The sequence below is a fragment of the Pristiophorus japonicus genome, chromosome 32, assembly GCF_044704955.1.
Source record: "Pristiophorus japonicus isolate sPriJap1 chromosome 32, sPriJap1.hap1, whole genome shotgun sequence".
Lineage (NCBI taxonomy): Eukaryota > Metazoa > Chordata > Chondrichthyes > Pristiophoridae > Pristiophorus > Pristiophorus japonicus.
In genome coordinates, this window is record NC_092008.1 from 10095027 (window position 1) to 10113452 (window position 18426).

The following is an 18426-nucleotide window of genomic DNA, read 5'->3' on the forward strand; positions in this document are numbered from 1 at the left end:
TGTAAATACTGACACACTCCCGGGGACCCCCTGTAAATACTGACACACTCCCGGGGACACCCTGTAAATACTGACACACTCCCGGGGACCCCCTGTAAATACAGACACACTCCTGGGGACACCCTGTAAATACTGACACACTCCCGGGGACCCCCTGTAAATACTGACACACTCCCAGGGAACCCCTGTAAATACAGACACACTCCTGGGGACCGCCTGTAAATACAGACACATTCCCGGGGACCCCCTGTAAATAGTGACACACTCCCAGGGAACCCCTGTAAATACAGACACACTCCTGGGGACCGCCTGTAAATACTGACACACTCCCAGGGACCGCCTGTAAATACAGACACACTCCCGGGGACCGCCTGTAAATACTGACACACTCCCGGGGAACGCCTGTAAATACAGACACACTCCCGGGGACCGCCTGTAAATACTGACACACTCCCGGGGACCACCTGTAAATACTGACACGCTCCCGGGGACCCCCTGTAAATACTGACACGCTCCCGGGGACCCCCTGTAAATATTGACACACTCCCGGGGACCCCCTGTAAATACTGACACACTCCCGGGGACCCCCCTGTAAATACTGACACACTCCCGGGGACCCCCCTGTAAATACTGACACACTCCCGGGGACCCCCCTGTAAATACTGACACACTCCCGGGGACACCCTGTAAATACTGACACACTCCCCGGGGACACCCTGTAAATACTGACACACTCCCCGGGGACTCCTGTAAATACTGACACACTCCCCGGGGAACCCTTGTAAATACTGACACACTCCCGGGGAACCCCCTGTAAATACTGACACACTCCTAGGGAACCCTCTGTAAATACTGACACACTCCTAGGGAACCCCTGTAAATACTGACACACTCCCGGGGACCCCCTGTAAATACTGACACACTCCCGGGGACCCCCTGTAAATACTGACAAACTCTCGGGAACCCCTGTAAATACTGACACACTCCCAGGGACCCCCTGTAAATACTGACACACTCCCGGCGACCTCCTGTAAATACTGACACTCTCCCGGGGACCCCCTGTAAATACTGACACACTCCCAGGGACTCCGTATAAATACTGACACACTCCCGGGGACCCCCTGTAAATAATGACACACACTCCTGGGGACCCCCTGTAAATACTGACACACACTCCCGGGGACACCCTGTAAATACTGACACACACTCCCGGGGACATCCTGTTATATACTGACACACTCCCGGGGACCCCCTGTAAATAATGACATACACTCCCGGGGACCCCCTGTAAATACTGACACACTCCCGGGGACACCCTTTAAATACTGACACACACTCCCGGGGACACCCTGTAAATACTGACATACACTCCCGGGAACCCACTGTAAATACTGACACACTCCCGGGGACCCCCTGTAAATACTGACACACTCCCGGGAACCCACTGTAAATACTGACACACTCCCGGGGACCCCCTGTAAATACTGACACACTCCCGGGGACCCCCTGTAAATACTGACACACACTCCCCGGGAACCCCCTGTAAATACTGACACACTCCCGGGGACACCCTGTAAATACTGACATACACTCCCGGGAACCCACTGTAAATACTGACACACTCCCGGGGACCCCCTGTAAATACTGACACACTCCCGGGGACCCCTGTAAATACTGACACACACTCCCCGGGAACCCCCTGTAAATACTGACACACTCCCGGGGACACCCTGTAAATACTGACACACACTCCCGGGAACCCACTGTAAATACTGACACACTCCCGGGGACCCCCTGTAAATACTGACACACTCCCGGGGACCCCCTGTAAATACTGACACACACTCCCCGGGGACCCCCTGTAAATACTGACACACACTCCCGGGGACCCCCTGTAAATACTGACACACACTCCCCGGGGACCCCCTGTAAATACTGACACACACTCCCCGGGGACCCCCTGTAAATACTGACACACACTCCCGGGGACCCCCTGTAAATACTGACACACACTCCCGGTGACCCCCTGTAAATACTGACACACACATTCCCGGTGACCCCCTGTAAATACTGACACACACACTCCCGGGGACCCCCTGTAAATACTGACACACACTCCCGGTGACCCCCTGTAAATACTGACACACACATTCCCGGTGACCCCCTGTAAATACTGACACACACACTCCCGGGGCCCATCTGTAAATACTGACACACACTCCCGGTGACCCCCTGTAAATACTGACACACACATTCCCGGTGACCCCCTGTAAATACTGACACACACATTCCCGGTGACCCCCTGTAAATACTGACACACACACTCCCGGGGACCCCCTGTAAATACTGACACACACTCCCGGTGACCCCCTGTAAATACTGACACACATATTCCCGGTGACCCCCTGTAAATACTGACACACACACTCCCGGGGACCCCCTGTAAATACTGACACACACTCCCGGGGACCCCCTGTAAATACTGACACACACACTCCCGGGGCCTCCCTGTAAATACTGACACACACTCCCGGTGACCCCCTGTAAATACTGACACACACATTCCCGGTGACCCCCTGTAAATACTGACACACACACTCCCGGGGACCTCCTGTAAATACTGACACACACTCCCGGGGACCCCCTGTAAATACTGACACACACATTCCCGGTGACCCCCTGTAAATACTGACACACACTCCCCGGGGACCTCCTGTAAATACTGACACACACACTCCCGGGGACCCCCTGTAAATACTGACACACACACTCCCGGGGACCCCCTGTAAATACTGACACACACACTCCCGGGGACCCCCTGTAAATACTGACACTTGAGTGACTCAGTCAAGCTGACTGCTCGAAAGCTGACACCCCCGCGGGAGAAGCAAACCGTGGGTCCAGCTCTGACGCTCAGGACTCTCGCTTACCTCCAGCACCAACACCACGCGCCCTCCTGCCAGGCCCTGCAGCATGTGGGTCAGATGGGCAAAGCATTCGGGAGTCACATCACACCCTCCCAGAGGGTCACCGCGGGCAGAATCGAACCCTGCGGAAACCAACACCAGCTCCGGCCGGTACTGGAGGGCAGAGAGAGAGAGAGAGAAAAACATCAGAAATGATCGGAGTCGGCCAATACGGCCCCTCGAGCCTGCTCCGCCATTCAATACGATCACGGCTGATCATCGACCTCAACTCCACTTTCCCGGCCGATCCCTCGATTCCCCGAGAGTCCAGAAATCTATCGATCTCAGCCTTGAATATACTCAACGACTGAGCCCCCACAGCCCTCTGGGGCAGAGAATTCCAGAGATTCACCCCCCTCTGAGTGAAGAAATTCCTCCTCATCTCAGTCCTAAATGGTAAGTACTGCAGGGAATCGAATACGGCCAGGGTGATCTCCTGGACTAGTGTCGATCGCCTGGATGGGTCGGAGAGGAATTTTCCCAGATTTTTTTCTCCCTATATTGGCCTGGGTTTTTATCTGGTTTTTGCCTCTCCCAGGAGATCGCACGGCTCCGGTTGGGGTGGAGTGTAGAATGTTTCAGTGTGAGGGGTGTCGCAGTTGTGTGGGGCGGACTGGTTGGGCCGGGTGCTCTTTGCCTTTCCGCCATTGTTCATGGGTTTATATGTAACCTTCAGGGCTGCTAATTGAGGGCCGTGCGGCTCTTTGTCGGCCGGCGTGGATACGATGGGCCGGAATGGCCTCCTTCTGCCCTGTAAATTTCTATGTTTCTAAATGGCCGACCCCTTATCCTGAGACTGTGTGACTCCCGGTTCTAGACTCCCCAGCCCGGGGGAAACACCCTCCATGCATCTACCCTGTCAATCCCCCTCAGAATCTGACACGTTTCAACAAGATCACCTCTCATTCTTCTAAACTCCAGAGAGTATAGGCCCAGTCTGCTCAATCTCTCCTCATAGGACAATCCCCCCCATCCCAGGAATCAGTCTGGTGAACCTTCGTTGTACTGCCTCCAAGGCAAGTATATCCTTCCTTGGCTAAGGAGACCCGAACTGCTCACAATACTCCAGGTGTGGTCTCACCAAGGCCCTGTACAGTTGCAGCAAGACTTCCTCACTCTTATACTCCAACTCCCTTGCAATAAAAGACAACATGCCATTTGACTTCTTTATTGCTTGCTGTACAGTGTTGGGGGTTTACTGACAAGATCACGCGATCAGCTCCGCTGGGCAGGGCCACATTGTCCGCATGACCCCCCGACACGAGACTCCCAAAGCGAGCGCTCTACTCAGAACTCCTTCACGGCAAACGAGCCAAAGGTGGGCAGAGGAAACGTTACAAGGGACCACCCTCAAAGCCTCCCTGATAAAGTGCAACATCCCCACCGACACCTGGGAGTCCCTGGGCCCAAAGACCAGTCCGCCCTAAGTGGAGGAAGTGCATCCGGGAGGGCGCTGAGCACCTCGAGTCTCGTCGCCGAGAGCGTGCAGAAACCAAGCGCAGGCAGCGGAAGGAGCGTGCGGCAAACCAGTCCCACCCTCCCCTTCCCTCAACCACTGTCTGTCCCACCTGTGACAGGGACTGTGGTTCCCGTATTGGACTGTTCAGCCACCTAAGGACTCACGTTAAGAGTGGAAGCAAGTCTTCCTTGATTCCGAGGGACTGCCTACGATGATGATGGCTGTATCTGCATGCTAGCTCTCAGCATCGACACCGTCAATCCCTCTCAGAGTCTTAACGTTTTAATGAGAGCTCCTCTCAATTCTTCTAAACTCCAGAGAGCATAGGCCCAATCTACTCCATCTCTCCTCGTAGGACCACCTCCCCCGATCACCACACCATGCGAGGGGGACCAAAACTGGGCCCATTACTCCAAATGTGCATTGAGCTGAAAGCGGTTATGGTGTGACTGGTTGTAGTATCAAAATTGTATCTGTTGATTTACAATAGGAAATCCTTATGTAAACGCGTCACGCTGCAGTTACAAGCTCCCACCAGAGATGGCGCTGCAGTAAAAGCTCTCCACTTCCCGAATTGCCATGACTCTTGGCTACTTAACTACGACTAATAGCAAATCAAAAGCGGCATAAGAAGGCATGCGGAATACTTGCCTTTATTGGCCGAGGCATGGAATACAAGAGCAGGGAGGTTATGCTTGAACTGTATAAAACACTAGTTAGGCCACAGCTGGAGTACTGCGTGCAGTTCTGGTCACCACATTACAGGAAGGATGTGATCGCACTGGAGAGGGTGCAGAGGAGATTTACCAGGATGTTGCCGGGACGGGAGAATTTTAGCGATGAGGAAAGATTGGATAGGCTGGGGTTGTTTTCCTTGGAACAGAGGAGGCTGAGGGGAGACCTGATTGAGGTGTATAAAATGATGAGGGGCCTGGATAGAGTGGATAGGACGGACCTGTTCCCCTTGGCAGAGGGGTCAACAACCAGGGGGCAGAGATTGAAAGTAATTGGGCGGGAGGTTTAGAGGGGATTTGAGGGGAAATGTCTTCACCCAGAGGGCAGTGGGGGTCTGGGGTGGAACTCACGGCCTGAAAGGGCGGTAGAGGCAGAAACCCTCACCACATTTGGATGTGCAGCTTGAAGTGCCGTAACCTACAGGGCTACGGACCCAGAGCGGGAAAGTGGGATTGGGCCGGGTCGGGGGAGGGAGGGAGGGACCGTGGGGGGGGGGGGGGGAGGGGGGTAGAGGGAGTGGGCTGTGGACGGAGAGAGGGGCCGGGGAGGGTGGAGGGAGGGGGTGGGGAGGGAGGGAGGGGCCGGGGAGGGTGGAGAGAGGGGGTTGGAGAGAGGGCGGGGCCAGGAGTGGAGTGGGGGGAGGGGGCGGGCCTTACCTGGTAGGCGATTGGCATGACCACACGCTGAAAGGCGGCCATGTACTCCGAGTCGCCCATGCGGCCCTCGTTCCAGGCGATGTTGACGTTGAAACCCTCGCCTTTGCCCTTTCCCACCTTGATGTAATCGCCATCATGCGTGTTGGGAAAGAATGTGCCGTTGTCGTAGCGATGGATCGAGATGTAGAGGACGCTGGAACAAAGGAGGATAAGATCAGGAGGAGGCCATTCAGCCCCTCGAGCCTGTTACATTAGGAACAGGAGGAGGCCATTCAGCCCCTCGAACCTGTTACATTAGGAACAGGAGGCTATTCAGCCCCTCGAGCCTGTTACATTAGGAACAGGAGCCCATTCAGCCCCTCGAGCCTGTTACATTAGGAACAGGAGGCCATTCAGCCCCTCGAGCCTGTTACATTAGGAACAGGAGGAGGCCATTCAACCCTCGAGTCTGTTACATTAGGAACAGGAGGCCATTCAGCCCCTCAAGCCTGTTACATTAGGGACAGGAGGCCATTCAGCCCCTCGAGTCTGTTACATTAGGAACAGGAGGAGCCCATTCAGCCCCTCGGGCCTGTTACATTAGGAACAGGAGGAGGCCATTCAACCCTCGAGTCTGTTACATTAGGAACAGGAGGAGCCCATTCAGCCCCTCGAGCCTGTTACATTAGGAACAGGAGGCCATTCAGCCCCTCGAGCCTGTTACATTAGGAACAGGAGGAGGCCATTCAGCCCCTCGAGCCTGTTACATTAGGAACAGGAGGAGGCCATTCAGCCCCTCGAGCCTGTTACATTAGGAACAGGAGGAGGCCCATTCAGCCCCTCGAGCCTGTTACATTAGGAACAGGAGGAGGCCATTCAGCCCCTCGAGCCTGTTACATTAGGAACAGGAGGAGGCCATTCAGCCCCTCGAGTCTGTTACATTAGGAACAGGAGGAGGCCATTCAGCCTCTCGAGCCTGTTACATTAGGAACAGGAGGAGGCCCATTCAGCCCCTCGAGCCTGTTACATTAGGAACAGGAGGAGCCCATTCAGCCCCTCGAGCCTGTTACATTAGGAACAGGAGGAGCCCATTCAGCCCCTCGAGCCTGTTACATTAGGAACAGGAGGAGCCCATTCAGCCCCTCGGGCCTGTTACATTAGGAACAGGAGGAGCCCATTCAGCCCCTCGAGCCCATACTGCCATTTAATCAGATCACGGCTGATCTCTACCGTAACCCCATTTGCTCACCTTCGCACCACATCTCTCGATACCTTTCAAAGATCCATCGATCCCAGTTTTGAAAGCTCCAATTGCCCCCCAGGGTCCACAGTGTTTTGGGGGAAGAGAGTCCCAGATTCCCACTGCCCTGTGTGTGAAGAAGTGTTTCCCGACATCACCCCTGAACGGCCGGGCTCCAATGTGAAGGTGACGTCCCCTTGTTCTGGACTGCCCCCCACCAGAGGGAACAGTTTCTCTCGAGCCACCCGATCGAATCCTTTAATCCTCTCAAACCCCTCGATCAGGTCGTCGCTTAATCTTCTACACTCGAGGGAACACAGGCCCCGTCTGTCCTCGGGATTTAACCCCGTCAGCCCCCGGTATCATTCTGCTGAATCTGCCCCGCCCCACCACACTCCGAGGCCGATATGTCCTCCGAGGGGCAGGGGGTCCAGGACTGGACGCAGTGACGCCAGACGGGGTCTGAACAGAGCTTTATTTAACTGAAGCATAACTGGCCTCCCACATTGTATCCGACGTAAACTCGAGGTTATCCAAAACTCGGCTGCCCCCGTGTCCTAACTCGCACCGAGTCCCACTCACCCATCACCCCCTGTGCTCACTGACTCCGTGTCCTAACTCACACCGAGTCCCACTTACCCATCACCCCCTGTGCTCGCTGCCCCGTGTCCTAACTCACACCGAGTCCCACTCACCCATCACCCCCTGTGCTCACTGACCCCGTGTCCTAACTCACACCGAGTCCCACTCACCCATCACCCCCTGTGCTCACTGCCCCGTGTCCTAACTTGCACCGAGTCCCGCTCACCCATCACCCCCTGTGCTCGCTGCCCCATGTCCTAACTCGCACCGGGTCCCACTCACCCATCACCCCCTGTGCTCGCTGCCCCGTGTCCTAACTCGCACCGAGTCCCACTCACCCATCACCCCCTGTGCTCACTGCCCCGTGTCCTAACTCGCACCCAGCCCCGCTCACCCATCACCCCCTGTGCTCACTGCCCCGTGTCCTAACTCGCACCGAGTCCCACTCACCCATCACCCCCTGTGCTCACTGCCCCGTGTCCTAACTCGCACCGAGTCCCACTCACCCATCACCCCCTGTGCTCACTGCCCCGTGTCCTAACTCGCACCGAGTCCCACTCACCCATCACCCCCTGTGCTCACTGACCTACATTGACTCCCGGTTTAGCAATGCCTCGATTTCAAAATTCTCTTCCTTGTTTACAAATTCCTCCATGACTCTCGCCCCTCCCTATCTCTAGAACCTCCTCAAACCCTGCACCCTCCCTATTTCTGTAACCCCCTCCAGCTCTACACCCCTCCCTATCTCTGTAACCTCCTCCAGCCCTTACACCCCTCCCTATCTCTGTAACCTCCTCCAGCCCCTACCGCCCCCCCCCCCCACCCCCGGGATGTCTGCGCTCCTCTAATTCTGCCCTCTTGAGCATCCACCATTGGTGGCTGTGCCTTCTGTGGATGATGAGCAATGCCACGGGAGATCAACAAGACTTTTTCCTCTTTCGTTTCACCATCAACAACTCCCCACGTGGGGAGGTGAGAGAGCTCCATCAGTACCAATCTCCACCCTGCCGCCCCCCCCCCCCCCACTTCCGATGTGGCTATTCGACCAGGAAAGTCCTCACCCTCCCACTACCAGCCACAATGAGCAATGGCACGAGAGGTCAGCGGGCCGCGTTTTTTTTTACGTACAACAGTTTACCTCGGGTCGTCTTCGAAGATGAGCTGCGTCCCGTTTCCGTGGTGGATGTCCCAGTCGAGGATCAGCACCCTGGCGAAGAGAGGGAACAAAGACACAGGCACGGTCAGACTCGAGGCACACGTGGGGCTGTACCCATAATGGCGAAGAAACCATCAGCATGGGCGACTTCTCAATAAATTCATTCACGAGATGTGGTCGCCGCTGGCAAGACCGACATTTAGTGCCCATCCCTAATTGCCTCTCGAGAAACATAGAAACGTAGGAAATAGGTGCAGGAGTAGGCCATTCGGCCCTTCGAGCCTGCACCACCATTCAATATGATCATAAGGAAGACCAGAACCTGGGGTCACAGTCTAAGGATAAGGGGTAAGTCATTTAGGACCGAGATGAGGAGAAACTTCTTCACTCAGAGAATTGTGAACCTGTGGAATTCTCTACCACAGAAAGTTGTTGAGGCCAATTCACTAAATATATTCAAAAGGGAGTTAGATGTGGCCCTTACGGCTAAAGGGATCAAGGGGTATGGAGAGAAAGCAGGAATGGGGTACTGAGGTTGCATGATCAGCCATGATCATATTGAATGGTGGTGCAGGCTCGAAGGGCCGAATGGCCTACTCCTGCACCTATTTTTTATGTTTCTTTGTCTCCAGGCCAGGTCCAAGACCACCCCAACCTCTGTCGTCGAGCTACAGTACGCGGACGACGCCTGCGTCTGCGCACATACAGAGGCTGAACTTCAGGACATAGTCAATGTATTTACTGAGGCGTACCAAAGCATGGGCCTTACACTAAACATCCGTAAGACAAAGGTCCTCCACCAGCCTGTCCTCGCCGCACAGCACTGCCCCCCAGTCATCAAGATCCACGGCGCGGCTCTGGTCCATTTCCCATACCTCGGGAGCTTCTTATTGGACAGCGTGTAACTTAAAGGTTTAATAGGTGAACTTCTTTGTACCTTGGAGTAACAGGCTTTCCAACATGGACAAATTTAGATTTCAGCAGACGAGGACAAAGGGTTTAATTAGTCAGGAAATTGTGTTAGGGAAATTGATGGGATTGAAGGCCGGTAAATCCCCAGGGCCTGATAGTCTGCATCCCAGAGTACCTAAGGAAGTAGCCCTAGAAATAGTGGATGCATTGGTGGTCATTTTCCAACAGTCTATCAACTCTGGATCAATTCCTATGGAATGGAGTGCAGCTAATGTAACACACTTTTTAAAAAAAGGAGGGAGAGAGAAAACGGGTAATTATAGACCGGTTAGCCTGACATCGCTAGTGGGGAAAATGTTGGAATCAATTATTAAAGATGTAATAGCAGCGCATTTGGAAAGCAGTGACAGGATCGGTCCAAGTCAGCATGGATTTATGAAAGGGAAATCATGCTTGACAAATCTTCTGGAATTTTTTGAGGATGCAACTAGTAGAGTAGACAAGGGAGAACCAGTGGATGTGGTGTATTTGGACTTTCAAAAGATATTTGACAAGGTCCCACACAAGAGATTGGTGTGCAAAATCAAAGCACATGGTATTGGGGGTAATGTGCTGACGTGGATAGAGAACTGGTTGGCAGACAGGAAGCAGAGAGTCGGGATAAACGGGTCCTTTTCAGAACGGCAGGCAGTGACTAGTGGGGTGCCGCAGGGTTCAGTGCTGGGACCCCAGCTATTTACAATATATATCAATGATTTAGACGAAGGAATTGAATTGAATGTAATATCTCCTGCACCTATTTTCTATGTTTCTATGTAAACAGAACGGCTTTGAAGTGTGGTAGAAAAGGATGCATTACTTGTTTTCTGAGATGTAAAGTGCGTGTGTAAGGGAATAAGTGATAGTAATTGCATCACCTGCGAGTGGTTTAGTTTTAGGGTAATACAGTGTGGACCACATTTATCCAGGACTCCCTTGTTCGGCATGATTCTGGTGGCTGGGGGCGCGTGCTCAGAATGTGACTCACCCTCACCTTTGGGGCCGTGCCGACACTCATAGCAACATAGAAAGTTACAGCGCAGGAGGAGGCCATTCCGGCCCATCGTGTCCGCGCCGGCCGACAAAGAGCCGCCCGGCCCTTGGTCAGCAGCCCTGAAGGTTACATATAAACCCATGAACAATGGCGGAAAGGCAAAGAGCACCCAGCCCAACCAGTCCGCCCCACACAACTGCGACACCCCTTATACCGAAACATTCTACACTCCACCCCAACCGGAGCCACGTGATCTCCTGGGAGAGGCAAAAACCAGATCAAAACCCAGGCCAATTTAGGGAGAAAGAAATCTGGGAAAATTCCTCTCCGACCCATCCAGGCGATCGACACTAGTCCAGGAGATCACCCCCTGGCCGTATTCCCTTCCCTGCAGTACTCACCGTTCATCATCATCATAGGCGGTCCCTTGAAACGAGGATGACTTGCTTCCACGCAGAAAAAAAGGTTGCGTTTCGAATGAAGGACCCGAGCTTCATCCTGAAGGGTGGGAGATGCCTGTGGGTGGATTGTTTTAACGTGGGGTGACCGTTGTACACCAGCCACCACACGGGGCTTGACAGAGCGAGGTCTGGGTTCAGGGGCAAGGGTTAACCAGGACGACTGGAGACCAGCTCTGCTGCACGGGCCCAGTGCGCGCACATATCGCACACAGTGTGGGCTGGGCCCGTGCTGCCCCCAGGGCCCTCGCCTCTCCTGGGCCCCCCGATCACGTCCCTCCACAGTCTCTCGCCGCTCCTTCGCCCCCCGACCTGGCCGCTCCTGCTGTACCTGCCCGCGCTCCGATCACCGACCTGGACCTTGGTGACGTCACTCTTCGCTGCTGTCGCCCTCCTGCACCAGATCGCACTGCTCCCCGGAGTGGTACACCCCCCACGCCGCTCCCCGGGACCCCCACGCCGCTCCCCGGGACACCCACGCCGCTCCCCGGGACCCCCACGCCGCTCCCCGGGACCCCCACGCCGCTCCCCGGGACCCCCACGCCGCTCCCCGGGACTCCCAGCCACCAAGAGGTCATCCAGTCTAATCCCAATGACCAGCTCTAGGTCCGTAACCCTGCAGGTTACGGCACTTCAAGTGCCCATCCAACCATCTCTTAAAAGTGGTGAGGGTTTCTGCATCCACCACTCTTCCAGGCAGAGCGTCGGGTCACCGACCTCCTTTTATCCGGCAAAGTCCCTTATCCGGCACGGGCCAGGTGCCGAGGGTGCAAGATAAGGGAGATTCAACCTGTGATACATGGCTAGGGATGCGTTCGATACAGAATGCAGTGGGTAAAGCCTTTAGATCAAAGGCAAATGGCGATGGCTTGGGAAGTGTCGATGTACAGAGGGACCTGGGTGTCCTTGTACACCGGTCAAAGCAAACACGCCGGTGCAGCAAGCAGTTAGGAAGGCCAGTGGTATGTTGGCCTTCATTGCGAGAGGGTTTGAGTACAGGAGCAAGGAGGTCTTACTCCAGGTGTACAGGGCCCTGGTGAGACCACACCTGGAGTATTGTGCACAGTTTGGGTCTCCTTACCTAAGGAAGGATATACTTGCCATAGAGGGAGTGCAGCGAAGGTTCACCAGACTGATTCCTGGGAGGGCAGGACTGCCGTATGAGGAGAGATTGGGTCGACTGGGCCTGTATTCACTGGAGTTTAGAAGAATGAGAGGGGATCTCATTGAAAGGTATAAAATTCTGACGGGGTTGGACAGACTGGATGCGGGGAGGATGTTTCCCTGGGCTGGGAAGTCTAGAACAAGGGCTCACAGTCTCAGGATACGGGGTAGGAAATTTAGGAGCGAGATGAGGAGAAATGTTTTCACTCCGAGGGAGGTGAACCTGTGGAATTCTCTACCACAGAAGGCTGTGGAGGCCAAGTCACTGAATATATTTAAGAGGGCGATAGATAGATTTCTAGACACAAAAGGCATCAAGGGGTATGGGGAGAAAGCGGGAATATGGTGTTGGGATAGAGGATCAGCCATGATCATATTAGAAACATAGAAAATAGGTGCAGGAGTAGCCCATTCGGCCCTTCGAGCCTGCACCACCATTCAATATGATCATGACTGATCATTCCCTCAGTACCCCATTCCTGCTTTCTCTCCATACCCCTTGATCCCTTTAGCCGTAAGGGCCACATCTAACTCCCTTTTGAATATATCCAACGAACTGGGCCCCAACAACTTTCTGTGGTAGAGAATTCCACAGGTTCGCAATTCTCTGAGTGAAGAAGTTTCTCCTCATCTCGGTCCTAAATGACTTACCCCATATCCTTGGACTGTGACCCCTGGTTCTGGTCTTCCTTATGATCATATTGAATGGTGGTGCAGGCTCGAAGGGCCGAATGGCCTACTCCTGCACCTACTTCCTACGTTTCTAATATGATCATGGCTGATTCTCTATCTCAACACCATATTCCCGCTTTCTCCCCATACCCCTGCACTGGCACACTGGAGGCGGTGTTGGATCTCATCATCAATGCCTGTTCTCGTTGATAGGAGGCTCCCGAGGTATGGGAAATGGTCCAATATGGGAGAAATACCACCAGCGATGTCTCCGCAAGATCCTGCAAATCCCCTGGGAGGACAGACGCACCAACGTTAGCGTCCTCGACCAGGCCCAACATCCCCAGCATCGAAGCACTGACCACACTCGACCAGCTCCGCTGGGCAGGGTCACATTGTCCGCATGCCCCCCCCGACACGAGACTCCCAAAGCAAGCGCTCCACTCGGAACTCCTTCACGGCAAACGAGCCAAAGGTGGGCAGAGGAAACGTTACAAGGGACCACCCTCAAAGCCTCCCTGATAAAGTGCAACATCCCCCACCGACACCTGGGAGTCCCTGGGCCCAAAGACCAGTCCGCCCTAAGTGGAGGGAGTGCATCCGGGAGGGCGCTGAGCACCTAGAGTCTCGTCGCCGAGAGCGTGCAGAAACCAAGCGCAGGCAGCGGAAGGAGCGTGCGGCAAACCAGTCCCACCCTCCCCTTCCCTCAACCACTGTCTGTCCCACCTGTGACAGGGACTGTGGTTCCCGTATTGGACTGTTCAGCCACGTGAGGCCTCGTGTTAAGAGTGGAAGCAAGTCTTCCTCGATTCCGAGGGACTGGCCGTGATGATGATGACATTTCTATGTTTCTAATATGATTAATATCTCAGGCAGAAGCTCGCGAGTCTCTCCCGGAGGTGGGGGGGGGGGGCTTGTGACGGCTGGCCCGTTCTTACCTCATCTTGTGCCCAACCTGTTGCTGCGCGAAGCGAGCAGCCAGCGCTACGTTGTTGAACAAGCAGAATCCACACGCCTTGTCTCTGTCCGCGTGGTGTCCCGGGGGCCGAACAATGGCCACCGCATTCCGCACCTAGGCCGCGGGGAGGGGGGGGGGGAGAAAGAGAGTGAGACGGGCTGCTGCCTTTGGTCAGTCGTAGAACGGTTACAGCACAGGAGGCCGCCATTCAGCCCCTCCAGCCCGCGCTGACTTGCTGCCAGTCCCACTCCCCCGCCCTTTCCCCGTGCAATATTATTCTCCTCCAGCTACTGATCCAACTCCATTTTGAACGCCGCGAATGAGTCTGCCTCCACCGTCCTCTCAGGCAGCGCATTCCAGATCCTAACCACTCGCTGCGTAAAAACGTTTTCCCTCGTTGTCGCCTTTCTGCCAATCGCCTTAAATCCGTGTCCTCTGGTTCCCGACCCTTCCACCAATGGGAACAGTTGCTCTCTCTCTCTCTCTCTGTCTCTGTCCAGGCCCCTCGTGATTGTGAACACCTCGGTCAAATCTCCCTCTCAACCTTCTCTGCTCCGAGGAGAACAACCCCGGCTTCTCCAGTCTCTCCTCGTCACTGAGGGCCCTCCTTCCCCCCCTCCCCCGGGACCATTGTGGTCAACCTCCCTCTGCCCCCTCTCCACATCCTCCCTCAAGTGCGGGGCCCAGAATTGGACACAATACTCCGGCTGGGGCCGAACCAGTGTTGTATAAAGGTTCACCATCACCTCCTTCCTTTTGTACTCTAACCTGTGTTTATGAAGCCCAGGATCCTGTAAACTTGTTTAACCGCTTTCTCAACCTGTCCCCGCCACCTTCAGCGATTTGTGCACACGTACCCCCAGGTCTCTCTGGTCATGCACCCCCTTTAGGATGGTACCCTTCAGTTTATATTTCCTCGCCTCATTCTTCCGGCCAAAATGGATCACTTCGCACTTTTCTGCGTTAAACTTCATCTGCCGCATGTTTGCCCATCCCCACCGGCCTGTCTCTGACCTCCTCGCCTCCTCACTGTTCACCCTACTTCCAACTTTGGCGTAGTCTGAGAAGTTTGAAATTGTGCCCTGTACACCCAAGGCCAAGCCGTTGATATATATCCGGAAAAGCAGTGGCCCTGGGGGACACCACAGTCAACCCTTCCTCCAGTCCGAGAAACAACCCGCTCACCACGACTCTCTGTCCCATAAGAATTAGGAACAGGAGTAGGCCATCTCGCCCCTCGAGCCTGCTCCGCCATTCAACAAGATCATGGCTGATCTGGCCGTGGACTCAGCTCCACTTACCCGCCCGCTCCCCGTAACCCTTAATTCCCTTATTGCTTAAAAATCTATCTATCTGTGACTTGAATACATTCAATGAGCTAGCCTCAACTGCTTCCTTGGGCAGAGAATTCCACAGATTCACAACCTTCTGGGAGAAGAAATTCCTTCTCAACTCGGTTTTAAATTGGCTCCCCCGTATTTTGAGGCTGTGCCCCCTAGTTCTAGTCTCCCCGACCAGCGGAAACAACCTCTCTGCCTCTATCTTGTCTATCCCCTTCATTATTTTAAATGTTTCTATAAGATCACCCCTCATCCTTCTGAACTCCAAGGAGTAAAGACCCAGTCTACTCAATCTATCATCATAAGGTAACCCCCTCATCTCCGGAATCAGCCTAGTGAATCGTCTCTGTACCCCCTCCAAAGCCAGTATATCCTTCCTTAAGTAAGGTGACCAAAACTGCACGCAGTACTCCAGGTGCGGCCTCACCAATACCCTGTACAGTTGCAGCAGGACCTCCCTGCTTTTGTACTCCATCCCTCTCGCAATGAAGGCCAACATTCCAGTCGCCTTCCTGATTACCTGCTGCACCTGCAAACTAACTTTTTGGGAAGGATCCAAAAAGAGTTTCATGCACAAGGACCCCCAGGTCCCTCTGCACCGCAGCATGTTGTAATTTCTCCCCATTCAAATAATATTCCCTTTTACTGTTTTTTTTCCCCAAGGTGGATGACCTCACATTTTCCGACATTGTATTCCATCTGCCAAACCTTAGCCCATTCGCTTAACCTATCCAAATCTCTTTGCAGCCTCTCTGTGTCCTCTACACAACCCGCTTTCCCATTAATCTTTGTGTCATCTGCAAATTTTGTTACACTGCACTTTGTCCCCTCTTCCAGGTCATCTATGTATATTGTAAACAGTTGTGGTCTCAGCACCGATCCCTGTGGCACACCACTAACCACCGATTTCCAACCCGAAAAGGACCCATTTATCCCGACTCTCTGCTTTCTGTTAGCCAGCCAATTCTCTATCCATGCTAATACATTTCCTCTGACTCCGCGTACCTCTATCTTCTGCAGTAACCTTTTGTGTGGCACCTTATCGAATGCCTTTTGAAAATCTAAATACACCACATCCATCGGTACACCTCTATCCACCATGCTCGTTATATCCTCAAAGAATTCCAGTAAATTAGTTAAACATGATTTCCCTTTCATGAATCCATGCTGCGTCTGCTTGATTGTACTATTCCTATCTAGATGTCCCGCTATTTCTTCCTTAATGATAGCTTCAAGCATTTTCTCCACTGGAGATGTTAAACTAACCGGCCTATAGTTACCTGCCTTTTTTTAAACAGAGGCGTTACATTAGTCTCCTGTCACTTATCCATGTTGCCACTGGCCCTTTTATTCCATGGGCTTCAACTGTGCTGCAAGCCTATTATGTGGCACTTTATCAAACGCTTTTTGGAAATCCATGTACACCACACTGCCTTCATCAACCCTCTGTGTTAGCTCATCAAAAAACTCAATCCAGCTGGATCCAAACCCTCGCCTGGTATCTCAGGAAAGGATATTGAACCATGAAGGGTATCGCAACTGGAACTACCCCCTCCCCAGGGCTTTTCATGTGGGGAGGGGGCACTCACACCCAGGTCAGGGGTCACACACACAGGTCAGAGGCCACACACATACCCCCAGGTCAGGGGTCACACACATACCCCCAGGTCAGGGGTCACCCGCTCCCCCGCCCAGAGATCACACATGCACACCCAGGTCAGGGGTCACAAACTCACATACACACCCAGGTCAGGGGTCACAAACTCACATACACACCCAGGTCAGGGGTCACAAACTCACAGACACACCCAGGTCAGGGGTCACAAACTCACATACACACCCAGGTCAGGGGTCACAAACTCACATACACACCCAGGTCAGGGGTCACAAACTCACAGACACACCCAGGTCAGGGGTCACAAACTCACAGACACACCCAGGTCAGGGGTCACAAACTCACATACACACCCAGGTCAGGGGTCACAAACTCACATACACACCCAGGTCAGGGGTCACAAACTCACATACACACCCAGGTCAGGGGTCACTCCCACCTCCCAGGTCAGAGGTCACACACTTCCCCACCCCCCCCCCCCCCCCCCCATCAGTGGTCACACACACACACCCAGGTCAGGGGTCACCCCCCAGGTCAAGGGTCACCCGGCCAGGTCAGGGGTCACGCACACACACACAGGTCAGAGGTCACCCCCCCACCCAGGTCAGAGGTCACACACTTCCCCACACACACCCAGGTCAGGGGTCACACACTCACGTCAACCGCATTTCCCCATAATCCTCTCTGTTGGCTCATTGCCCTCACTGGTTTAACGCCACGCGCCCGCCCCCCCCCCCCACCCCCCTCCCAAGGACCGCGCACGGCGAGAGAGCGAGCCGCTGACCTGCCTGTCGAGCACAGCCTTCACCACGTTGCAGACAGAGCCCACGGCCAGCAGGGCGCAGTCGTAGGACCTGGGCGCGATGTAGATGGAGTTGTATTCGGATGACTTCCGGTGCAGATCCCGCGGCTTCAGATCCTTGGTGGCTTTCATGCTCGCGATGTACGCTGCCCTGAAACAGGGTGGGGAACGAGAGGGATAGGCGTTAACCTCACGGTTGGATCCCTGCCTCCTGTGTCAGCTGTGGCTCAGTGGGCAACACACTCGCCTCAGAGTCAGAGGGTTGAGGGTTCAAGTCCCACTCCAGGGACTTAGCTCTTAAATCTAGACCAACACTCCCGGTGCAGTGCTGAGGGAGTGCCGCACTGTCGGAGGGGCAGTACTGAGGGAGCGCCGCACTGTCGGAGGGGCAGTACTGAGGGAGTGCCGCACTGTCGGAGGGGCAGTACTGAGGGAGTGCCGCACTGCGCTGTCGGAGGGGCAGTACTGAGGGAGCACCGCACTGCGCTGTCGGAGGGGCGGTACTGAGGGAGCACCGCACTGTCGGAGGGGTGGTACTGAAGGAGTGCCACACTGTCGGAGGGGCAGTACTGAGGGAGTGCCGCACTGCGCTGTCGGAGGGGCAGTACTGAGGGAGCACCGCACTGCGCTGTCGGAGGGGCGGTACTGAGGGAGCACCGCACTGCCGGAGGGGCAGTACTGAGGGAGCGCCGCACTGCG

General features: G+C 54.6%; 1 protein-coding gene across 1 annotated transcript in view; it reads right to left on the bottom strand.

The window, feature by feature from the left end:
- hdac6 (histone deacetylase 6) overlaps positions 1 to 17908 on the bottom strand; it is a 58966-nt gene extending 41058 nt beyond the window's left edge. The window contains exons 1-5 of the mRNA XM_070868999.1: positions 17710 to 17908; positions 13951 to 14084; positions 8756 to 8824; positions 5817 to 6009; positions 2931 to 3080 (exon numbers count right to left, since the gene is read on the bottom strand). Of these exons, the coding sequence (XP_070725100.1) occupies positions 2931 to 3080; positions 5817 to 6009; positions 8756 to 8824; positions 13951 to 14084; positions 17710 to 17859 (696 nt within the window). The 5' untranslated portion in view covers positions 17860 to 17908. The remainder of the gene's footprint in view (positions 1 to 2930; positions 3081 to 5816; positions 6010 to 8755; positions 8825 to 13950; positions 14085 to 17709) is intronic.
- Positions 17909 to 18426: the final 518 nt, after the last annotated feature.